Here is a 12,372-nt window from a genome sequence, read left to right on the forward strand (position 1 = left end):
AGCAAAGCAAAGACATTCTTAGTCATACAGTCTCAAATGGTAAAAAGCCTATTACTGAAAAGGTTGATCATAGGAACCTCTTAGAAATATTCCTGTAAAGTTACATAGTTATTAAGTTCTTTGTAAAACCTCTACCCCTTCTTCCAAATACCTCATGGCAGAAGGTAGAAAACGTGACATTTTAACTTTCCACTTACTGACCTTCCAAAGAAGAGTGAGAAAATCAGGCAGACGACCCCTTTAGGATAAGGTCTGGCCCCTGCCTCTTTAACCCTCTACGATCTCCATCCTGATCCTCGAATCCTACACTAAAGCCTTAAGAAATGACCATGCCCTCTCAGGAAGCCACCCGTGTGCAAGTTGTTTCAACAGCCTTGATTGTCCAGCCATTCCTTTGGTCCCTGTGTATAAGCCTTCCCTGTCGCTGACCTTCTCAGCTGGGATGGGATGACCCCTAACCTCTGTACATGCATCCACAAACCTGTCCTGCCCTCATTCTAGCCCTTGTGCTTTGTGTGTCATGGTCAGTCAGGGAAGCCCAGGAAATACACCATCTGTGCTATGGGGTAAGGAACTTATTTTAAGAATCAGACCTTACACGATTTGGGAAGGAGCTGGGAAGTGGAAGGTCCAGAAGAGAAATTGGAGCATCCGAGGAGTTACTACTAGTTCAGTCTGAGAATCCAAGCCCACCCAGCTGCTGAAGTGGAAGCACAAGGGAGAAGTGTGTTGGAAAGTCTAAGAGAAGCTTTATCTCTGTGTAACCATGCGCCGATGCTCTACAACCAAGAACCCAGCAGTGAGCTTGGGGCCACCTTGGGTCAACAGGGCCAGCAGTTGGGATGTGGAGTGGAGGTGACCAAAGACGAGCTGGAACCTACTGTGCAGGTCTGCACTTGTCCATCACTGATTCTGCCTGCAGTGATCACTGCCTCTCTTCCGCCTTCCAAGAGCAAGTGCAGGTTCTTCTTTTGATCAACCCTAAACTGGCCCACAATAAGGGGACTCTGACAGTGTGTCCCAGCTTAACCAACTTGTTACAATACAAAGCACTGTACTTACTTTAATTAATGAACTTGTCGATCACCTCTGCTAGTCTGTGAGCTCATTATGAGCACAGAATGCATCTTCCCCCACCCCAGCTAATCCTTGGTTATACTTCTGGTGAATGATATGGATAAGTACATTGACAAATAGATACACCGACAGTCTGCCTGTGTCACTTCCCATTATGCAGTCCCATTTTTAAAAAGCAGGCTTGTTGTCTTTTATGCAATTTTCATTGATGGCCCCGTATAAGTAAAATAACTTAAATCAAAATAAGAGTGATGCTCCAGGATGTGAACTTTTCTAAGCTCCCTTTAATTTCACCTCCAAAAAACCACTCCCTAACTTACCAGTGAACAAAGTTGTCCTGAATGAAGGTACTGAGTCAGGCTCTTCCTCTGGCTCCTCATTAATGGATTTAGTTATAGGCGTACTTTGTTTTACTGAGCTTTGCTTTAGTTTGCTTTGCTGATGTTGCAGTTTTTACAAATCGAAGGTTTGTACTGATAGCAGCCCCACGCTGTCAGATGATGGTTAGCATTTTTTAGCAATAAACTATTTTTAAGTAATGGATGTATATTGGTTTTTAGCACAATGCTAATTTGCACACTTAATAGACTACAGTATAAACATAACTTTTATATGCACTGGGAAACCAAAAAAATCGTGGGACTTGCTTTACTGCAATAGTCACTGTATTTGGTGGTCTGGAACTGAGCCTGCACTATCTCTGAGGTCTGCCTGTACTTGAGATATTGTTCTATGAAACATATACCATAATTCATTAATTCAAAAACACTTTTTCCCCACATCTTAACATCCTAAAACTGAGTTGTACCTCAACAACCGTGGCGTTAAATCCTTTCACAGACATTATTGTTTCTTTATTAGCAGCTTAAAAAATAATGTTGTGGGCTTCCCTGGTGGCGCAGTGGTTGAGAGTCCGCCTGCCGATGCAGGGGACGCGGGTTCGTGCCCCGGTCCGGGAGGATCCCACGTGCCGCGGAGCGGCTGGGCCCGTGAGCCATGGCCGCCGAGCCTGCGCGTCCGGAGCCTGTGCTCCGCAACGGGAGAGGCCACAACAGTGAGAGGCCCGCGTACCGCAAAAAAGAAAAATAATAATAATGTTGTGCCTTACAATTGGGGCGTCTGGGATTCGGTGAAATATGGAAGTTATGTGGGAATTCACTTCTGTTTCAGGAGGGGTAGTATGGAGAAAGTAGCATTTTACAGATCTAATTTAATTATAAAGACAGAAGATAAGTTTATTTTTTTCTTGAAAATCTTTCTAAAAGTGAGGCAGAAATGAAAGACCAGTGTAAAATATAAAACCTTTTACAAATTTCATGTTACATCCTAAGTGTTTTGTAGTGTTAAATAACAACTAATAGGCTTGATTCTTATTCCTCCTATACATTCTTCATCAAAACACTTACACTCTGAATTTTATCTGAATTACACATTCCTTTCTAAACTAGTAAGGATTCCTTTGTGGTTTCTCAATGATAACTAGCTAAACCACAACATTAAAGTAAAGTACATTTTGTGACAGTATTTTTCCTGAGAAAAACGTTCAGGCAACAGTGAGAACCCTACACTTAACATCAGGTTTATTTTATTTTCAGTATAGAAGCTGTCAAAATTGAGAGAGTGACAGGAAGTGTAAATCTGAGAAAAAAATCTAACGAGTCTTTCCACTGAGAACCAGATCAAGTTCTCACATTGTCTGCTACCTAGTAGACCATTCTCTTGAAAGACTAAATTGCTGTTTTCTAAAAAAAACTAAATAAATATTTAAGGATTGCTTTAACATGAATGTCAGTCAAACGTTTATTGCAGAATTTTTCAGCTTATTGAAATAAAAATATTTTTGAAGTTGAAACTCATAAATAAGCATGTTCCTATCAAAAATGATAAAAATGGTCATTCTTGGTTGAAAAGGAGTATAAAATGTTTAAGAACTAAATAGGAATTATTACATATGCTTTGTTTTCCCTGAGGAGCAATGAAAGTTTATTAAAACCAACACTTGAGAAGCAACGTAATTTGCATATGTATGAAACACCGGCTCTAATTTACTATCAGTTCTCTTGAGAGATGTTGCAAGTTCATTTCGTCTCAAGTCGGAAAGCTGGCGTCATTTCAGCAGTTTATTGGATCAAAAGCGGTTGTTTCATATGGTTTTCTACATTTTCTATATCTTGATCATAGTAATTTGTCTCATTCACTTTTAATCCTACCTGGCTCTTGGCATTGTGCTATGCCTGATGAATGCCCTCAAAAAAAGTCAAAATATGGGAGGCAAAATATTTCTACACCCTTGATGGATTCACTCAATAAAGATTCTACTTACATGGTGGACACACTCAATAAAAATCAAAACGTGGAAGGCAAAATAATTCTACTCATTTGTCATTAATCGTTGACTTTGGTCCAAACCATCCCGGTGATTGAAAGGCGAGGGCTCATGGTTTAACTTCTAATCTAATTCTTGAGTTTTCTCTAAGGAGTAATCAATCCTAAATGAATATTTCATGCACACAATATTTATGTTCTGCCAACTAATATAATTTGAATGGGTTCCTTCAGAGTAGATTCTGTGAAACCGCGACTTCAGTTGAATATGCACTGAATATTTTACCTCAACTTCCTTTCCTGTTATTTTAAAGTTAAGCTTTCATCATAAGTAACTGCATGCTTCATATGAAAAAATGGCAAATGCATAAAAGAAGGAAAAAGACATCTTACCCAGAGTCTCAACAAAGTTCTTGAGTCCCAAGTGATTTTGTTCAGAAATATTTAGAGATTGCTCTGTTGTCTTGTGGCCTTTAGTGTTGCAGGAGTGTCATCTGAGACAAAAGTGAGATTTGCTCTTTGCGGGGTTTTTTGCTTTTTGTACAATGCCTGATGCTTATTGGATTATATCTGTAAGCTATTAAAGTGAGTATCCGCACCCATCTATTGGCATATTCAACAAGAATCCACTCCCTTGTGCTCTCTGTATCTCTGTTTATGACCAGGATGTACATGCCATCTGACTGAAAGGGTGCACGGCCGTGGGTCTGTGCAGCCCCCCACCTCTCCCTCTCCCTTCCCTGCACTCTCCTTTCCCCATCCTCTTCCATGTCTCCTCCTCCCCTCCTCTTCCTCTCTGTCACCTGCCTTTCTCCTCCCCTTCTCTTCCCTTTCTTCTCCCCTCTCCTTATTCTCCCCCTTTCTTTCCTCCTTTACTGTCCTTCCTCCTTCTCCTGATTTGAAATCCTGATTGGAGTGGGTCTGAGCTAGAACTGGAGAAAAAGAAGTGTAGAAAGAGTATACACTCTTTAGAGATAATTTTACCTAAAGAAGAACACATAATAGATTGGAGGCTCCAGTAGCGTATAGAATTTGATGGAGTTGAAGCTCTTGAGGGAATAATCTAGGAAGATAGGAGGTTGTTGTCAGAGGAGGGTGCTTGGATTGGTGCTGGCAAAGTCTAGAGGATAAGGCAGTGGAGGGGAGGCTGAAATAAGATGAAGGATGTGGTTATTGGTGAAGAAGAGGCGAGGAATATGACTCTAGGGTATTGGAATGATCATCTACATAGATGATGAAATCACCAGCTTGTGTCTGCGTGTGTGTGTGTGTGTGTGCGTGCGTGCCAGAGAGAGAGAGAGAGAGAGAAATATAAAATCATTAAAGAATGAGAAGTGGCCAAAAGGTCAGCAGGCAACTGGAGAGCGGGGGGTGGGGGTAGGGAAGGGATGTTTTTCCTCCCTCCAGGGAGCTGGAGGTGTTTAGGAAGAAGAAAGAGAATGATCTGGGAAGGCAATGAGGAGCAGGTCCTGTCTATAAGAGACAATACGATTTTTTACTAGGATGAGAAAGTAAGGAAAAGTTCACAAGAGAAGTTTAGGATAGGACGGGATTTATTGAGGACTGGTCATGTATTGCAGAGGACAGGTGCCTGAGTTTGTGAGTTAGAGTTAGATCAGAACTGTGTGCGAATGACCCTGGTGGATGAAGCGATTGTCATGAACAAGAATATAGGGCCTGATGGAATTGACTGAGATGTACTCTAAGGCACTGTATGGGATTTGGCTGGGCTAGGCGGTGGTAGACTCTTGCCGGAACTCGGAGCACAGATGTCATTTGGGAAGCTGCAGGAGCAGTCCGAGTACCTTCTTGTAGATTCTCTGATGTAGCCTTGAGGCAAGAGAGTCAGGAGTGGCAGCACTGGGGAGAGGCACAGTTCTCTGGACAACCCATGGCACTTCTGCTGCTGGTGGTGCTGAGGCTGGCGGAGGCACAGGGCCCTTCCCAGCCTCCAGAGCTTAGTGAATACTCTTCTAGCTCCTTTTTCATGGTGGTTTCAAAGTCAATAGAGAAAGGAAGTATATCACCAGTTGTAACCTGAGGGAATTAGGGTTTGCATATACCTACGGGTATCAGTGACCCAAATAACTAGGTCATAAGCCAATTAAGGGTTTGATTTTCTCTCACCTGAAAGGACAGAAGGAGGTAAGTCAAAGCTGCTCTGATAGCTCATTGTCATCAGAGACCCAGGCTTCTTTTATTTTTTTTGCTCTACCATCTTAGTGCATGAGACTTTACCCTGTAATATGCTGGGGCCCTATCCTTCACGTCTGTATTTCAGGACAAAGAAGGGGGAAGAGGGGAAGGCAAAAAAGTACTCTCTCAACTGAGACAGTCCCCACTCAAAAGCTTTTCCAGAAGTCCCATACAACCTTAGCGCATGTGTCACTGGCTCTCATTTGTTGTGATGGAGGTGGAGAATTGTTATCTTCTGGCTGTGCATGTTACTATGCTGAATAAAACCGGGAGGAGTGGTGATTGGGTGGGCAACTAGCAGTCTCTGCCACAGCAGCAAAAACAAGCAAAACAATGATAATGCTTAAGTCAATATTATCATCATGAGCTAGGATTTGCAGGAAGCGTCTGGGAAGAAAGGGGTGAAAAAGCTAAAAGGACCAGAATTGTGGCTAGAGTAGAATGCTGGAGTTCAAGATTGCAGAGGCTGAGCAGCTGTCAAGAGTCTGGGATCATTAAAAAGCCCAGGATATGCCCATGAGGTCTGAAAACGGAATTGAACCCGATCTCTGTCTTGGAAAAGACCCCTTCCTTTTGTTAGAACGTAGCCTGGAGAATCACAGCAAAGGCCCAGCTGAGGGCTGCAGGGACCTCCCTTTGTAAACCATCCCCAATCTCCAGCCATCATTGTCTATTTGGGGCCAGACTCCTTAAACAGCTTAAGTTTCCCACCTATAGGCAGAGGTGGAACACAGTGATGTTGTTTAGGCCATGAATTTGATAAAACATAGGCTTTTAATGATCCCATACTAACTCAAAATATAATGGTGTGTTATTTACTGTTTGTGATGTGTAGGACTTATTAAATTTATAATTATTTCCTTTGTCCTCATTGAGTAGAATATGATCTAATTGTTTTCATTTCACATAGTGAGAACATGCCCTCGTCTCCGCCAACCCAAACATGGCCGCCTCAGCTGTTCTACCGGGGAACTGTCCTATAGGACAGTGTGTTTGGTCACCTGTGATGAAGGGTACAGACTAGAAGGAAGTGCTAGGCTTACCTGCCAAGTAAACGCCCAGTGGGATGGTCTAGAACCCCGGTGTGTGGGTAAGTTCTTAGAAGGCATGGTGCCTTGGATGGGTCATTTCTCTTGCTCTCTGGTTTCTCCTGTTTCCTGTGAAGACCTAGAACTAAAAACCGACTCATTATGGGTATAAATACACAGCCATATGGATAGGTATATGGCGCTGTAGATACATGAACAAATATGTGGTTTTATTCCCCTCCACTGGTAAAAAGACTTCTCACCACAATCCAGTTTTCCGAATCCCTAAAGTTTACAGCTTCAAATGATAATGATTTTCGTTTTAATTGGGGCAAATTTGGATGGATTTTTTTTTAACAGCAAATGCTGTGTAATTCCCTCAACTTTAAAAACACAATTTACCATTACCTTGTTGATGAAAGGACAAAATTATGAGCCAGTGAGTGTTAAGATGGGCCGTAAAATTCTCTTTCATCAGAAGATTTTCTGCCTTGTCCTTCACTAAGAGTTGTGACATCTCATACCTGGAATTGGGTCCAAAATGAATAAACTCAGTAGCTCTTCCAGGTTGCTGCAACTTATACACTGTTGAAACATTAACAATGGTAATAATTATGATGATGAAATGATAATAACTACCATTAGTGAACCCTTACTATGTGTCAGATACAGTATACCTGGGAGTGCTAACAGGTATGTCATTAAATAACCAACTTCCAAAATAGGAACAAGAACTATATGTAGGGAATAAACTGAGGTACTCCAGGATCCTAGATGGGAAAACTAGATACTATAACTATCTCTAATCTTTATAAATTGATTTACACGTTTATTCTAGTATAATCTAATATTGGATCCAGGGCTGATAATAAGGGAGGGCGTCACCAGAAAGGATATTGGGCTTTACTGAGGGGTTCAATAACAGTCCTAGAGTTGACCCTCATGGTGCAGGCTCAGAAAACTTATAGGGGGGGTATTAAATATTTAAATAATAATTTAATAATAAAAATAACAAGTAAAGTTTGTTAACAATGAGATACTTGTCATGACTACTGAAAGACATAAGCCTGACAGGCATTATATTTCCCTGGAGGGAGAAGCTACAACGATTCCTAAACCACAAACAGACTTAGTTGGCATAAAACCAAAACAAAGGGAGTTAGCTTCTCCAGATAGTTCACAGAATTAAATGAAGATGATGGATCTATCCACCATAAAAAGGCTGCTTTGGCAATGGAACATTAAATCTCAATAAATCCCTTTAGCTGGAACGTTGTCTCCCAAGATTAGAATTTGTACCTAGATATTAATGTTTACTCCTGAGAATCATCTATTTCACTGGCTCCATGGGTGAGCAGCTTTTCTTGTGAGGGACCCAGTCTTTTATTAAAAATGTACTACATTTAATAAGGTTACTCTGGAGTTATTCTTTAAAGAATTTAAATTTAATTATTAAGTTTAACTTAAAATTTTAAAATTCTTTAAACTTTAAGAATTCTCTTTAAAGTTATTGTGTACATCTTTGTAATGATTTAAAGTGTATGTCAATCTTGGTAGATTTGAAGTATAACCATCAAAAGGAAATTATATCCTTATTTACAATTTATTGGGGAACAACTCACCGTAGCCCCCAAATTCTGACAGCAATGATAATTACTGTGAAATCTTCCGCTTAAAAAATTGATACACATGAATTGATAGACATGAATAGAAAACGTATTGAAGACTAGATAGTTGCAAAACAGGAAAATTTTGAACATGAGGACAATGAGGGAAAACTTATTCTTACCATCATAAGACAGATTATGATTAAAATGATTAATCACAGTGATTAAAATGGTACATTAATGGTACAAGGATGCACAGAACAATGGAAGCAAACATGGCTCAGAAACAAACATTATTTTTTGTAGAAGAATATAATATTCAATAAGGGAAATTTTAGATATCAATGGGGGAAAGAAGCTCATCTAAAAATTAGTCAGTTTTGACTCACCTCATTTTTAAAAATCACTAAGTTAATTTAATTAATTAAATGAGGCAAATTAAGGAGTGAAATGTAAGAAATAATATGGATTTTAATGGAGAAGAACTTCATAAAAATAAAAAGGACAATAGATTTGAATACATAAAGATGTAAATTTCTATACTTCAAATGAATTCTCTGCATTATTAAAATGCAAACAAGAAAAAGTTATTTGAAACACATTTTAAAAAGTCAATGTCCTTAACATTTTCTGACATATGAAACCAGACCAAAACACAAAAATGTGAATACAATTACAATACAAAGAGATAAAGGAAATGAATTAAATGAACAAAGGAGACGTTTTAAAAATACAATTAAAAAATAAACAATGAAATTGAGAAAATTCTAGAACCAAAGTTATGAGATATGGGTTACGTTATACACTGATAAAATTTCACAGATATAAATATTTTCATTATTAAACAGGAAAAATGAAAATAACTAAACATTAAATTCAAAAGCTAGGAAAATAATGATTGCAAGAGAAGTTGAAAGAAGTACATAATAATAATAACGGAAGATGAATTATAAAAGGAGATGGATTGTAGTAGACTGGATAAGACGAAAATCTTTGAATAAAGTAATAAAATAAATTTTAAAAAGAAGAAAGAAAAATGCAAAACTAGAATTTTTCCAGGAAGCTATTACAAAGGAATATATGAGGTCTGAGGTTTTTATTTTTTTTTAATACATTTATTATTTTTGTCTGTGTTGGGTCTTCGTTGGTGCGCATGGGCTTTCTCTAGTTGTGGCGAGCGGGGGTACTCTTCATTGCCGTGCGCGGGCGTCTAATTGCTGTGGCTTCTCTTGTTGCGGAGCACGGGCTATAGGTGCTCCGGTTTCATTAGCTGTGGCACGTGGGCTCAGTAGCTGTGGCTCACAGGCTCTAGAGCGCAGGCTCAATAATTGTGGCGCACGGGCTTAGCGGCTCTGCAGCATGTGGGGTCTTCCTGGACCAGGGATCGAACCCGCGTCCCCTGCATTGGCAGGTGGATTCTTAACCACTGCGCCACCAGGGAAGTCCCAGAGGTCTGAGGTTTTTAAAAGAATAATAAAACACCATACAATACATTTATTATGCATGATTTTCTAAGAAAATGAAAATTACTAAATGAATCAAGAAAAAAAGTAGAAAAGCAAGTATATAGTTACCTATGGGTAATTTACAAAAAAAGTGGAAATGTTATCAGTTTAATTACTCCTCCCAAAATGACTGAGGGATCAGTGAAACTCTTTCAAACTTTTAAAAAGCAGTAATTCTCATACCATGTAATTTGGCCCAATTAGTGGAAAGTTAATCAGTTCATACTATCAAACTATTATTATTCTATTGCCAACCTGACAACTTTTACCAAGAAAAAAAAAGAAAGCTAGAAAACTACGACAGCGAATATACTAGCAATCCACATTCAAAAGAATGGTCTGCCAAAACAAGTAGAGGTTTATCCTAGGAATGTAAGGAGGATTTAAAATTAGGTACTCTATCAACATAATAAATTACTTCATTATAAAAAATAGGAAAAATTCATATGGTTGCTCAGTATAAGATAAAAATGTATTATTATCATTTAAAACACATTTTTAATAGAACTCTAAGAAACTCATATTGATTACTGACAATAAAAAAGTCCATCTTAAATCTGCATCCACTTATGGAAACAATGTAGACAGTCTTATTAAATCTGGAAAAAGAAAAGGATTCCAGAATCATCCATATTATTTAGCATTGTTCTCTAAGCTTTAGCTCTTGTAATAAATCATAAGGTTAGAGCTTAGAGGATTCAGAATCATCATTTGTAAACTACGTGTCTACCTCCAAAAAAGAATGAACCTACTAAAAGACTGAGAGTTCATTAAAGTCATAAGAATATCAAATAAACTAGAGAAAAATCACATTCAAAAGATCTATAGAAAATATAAAATATGAAAGAATGACCTTAAACAGAAATGTGTGGAACCTGTGTTACACAAACTACAAAATATTATTGAAAGACAAAAAGAACACCTTAATGTTTTTATAAAATTTTATCAAAATGTAAGCTCTCTCCAAATATATGTATACGTAAAATGCAATATCATCCAATAGCCCCAAAGGGTTTTTCTTTTTTGCCCCCTTTTTGGAATTGGGGATTGACTCCAGGATTCATCTGGAAGAATGTGTAGGCAAAACTCACTGAAATAAGTTTGAAAGGGAAGAGTAATAAAGAGTAGTAAAAAGAAAGTAGCTCTACTGAGTTTTAAAATATATACTAAAACTGCAAAAATGAAGAGTATGCAAGAATTGCCATCAGATCAATGGGACTGAATAGATTCCAAAATTTACGAGTTTCACGTATTATTAGGGAAGCATCATAGCTCAGTTGAGAAGATAAGATTTATTCAACTGATAATATAGGAAAATTGGCTAGCTCCTTGGGAAGAACAAAATGAAATTTTCATAAGTCTCCAATACACACCAGACACTGACATAAATTCTTCATAGTTTTAAAAATATAAATTAAAAATAAAACCATTAAAAGCTAGAAGAGAGTATAGTTAATATATGTAAGTGAATATTAACCCATCTTAGAATGTATTAGGCATAAAAGCAATGGGAAAAGATTTTCGATTAGATTAGACTATATAAAAACTAAAGACATTCATTCAAAAGGTCATAAAGAGTAAGAAAGAGAATATTAACAGGGAATAAAATCTTCAACAATTATGACAGCTAAAAGAATAATTTTCTTAATTTATAAACAACCATACTTAAATAAATGATTTAGAGTCCCATATAGTTGTTATATTTGAACCACAAATTTGGCTCTGATTTTCCTCTTGGTCAAAGCAAAATAGGAAGTCTGGGCAACCAAGTGGTACATACTGTGCAAAAACAAAGAAACATACCGATTTCTCAGGAAAATTTGCTTTTGCTGACAGAGAGGTTTGAAAGCAGTCATTTCGGGGAGGAGGCATGGTTGTAGAATATTTTAGGAGCACACAGGTTCTGCTACTTACCATCGGGTAGCCTCAGGAAAGTTAACTATGAGAGTTACTGTTATGTTCCAGCACTCTTGTTTGTAAGTGGGAATAATAACAACAGCCCTTACTGCATATGTTTAAATGAGGCTATCCTTGTAAAGCACTTAGAATAATGCCTGGCATATCACATGGGAAATACAGACTAAAGACACCAGCAGTGCTCCCAGCAGAATCACTACTACAACAACAAACAAATGTGTATATGGGGTCGTGTGTGTGTGACGCACACACAGACACACACCCTGTGTTAAGTCCTAGTCTGATTTTCCATTCAATCTCCAGTCTACCTAATTCTACCTAATTCATCTGCTGTTCTTCATCTGTGCTGAAAATAACATCATTAAGAGTCAAGGCCCTAATTATGACACAGTGATTCTAGGGAGAGTATAAAAACTATTCTCATTATGTGATTGCTTAAAGATGGCACAAAAAAGTTCATAAAATGGAGACTGATTGCTGAATTATCACGTATTCCATGAAAGATAGAACCTAATTCACTATTTTATACTTTGTAGCCATAATGTAATATCCTGCAAACTGAATGAAGATGCTCTAAGCAAATGATAAAAGTCACAGTCGGCATTGATTTAAGTACTAGTTAGAAACCTACCAAGATTTTGATGCACCAGCAAAATAACATGAGGTAACTAAAGAGACATGGTGGAGCATTATTTACAATACAGCATTTGTTTAGTG

General features: G+C 38.2%; 1 protein-coding gene across 1 annotated transcript in view; it reads left to right on the forward strand.

Moving 5' to 3' along the window:
• The window catches only part of SVEP1 (sushi, von Willebrand factor type A, EGF and pentraxin domain containing 1), a 193,390-nt gene that overhangs the window by 71,836 nt on the left and 109,182 nt on the right, over window positions 1-12,372 (forward strand). The window contains exon 6 of the mRNA XM_059072281.2: window positions 6,509-6,688. Within this exon, the coding sequence (XP_058928264.1) occupies window positions 6,509-6,688 (180 nt within the window). The remainder of the gene's footprint in view (window positions 1-6,508; window positions 6,689-12,372) is intronic.

Source organism: Kogia breviceps, chromosome 8, assembly GCF_026419965.1.
Source record: "Kogia breviceps isolate mKogBre1 chromosome 8, mKogBre1 haplotype 1, whole genome shotgun sequence".
NCBI lineage: Eukaryota > Metazoa > Chordata > Mammalia > Artiodactyla > Physeteridae > Kogia > Kogia breviceps.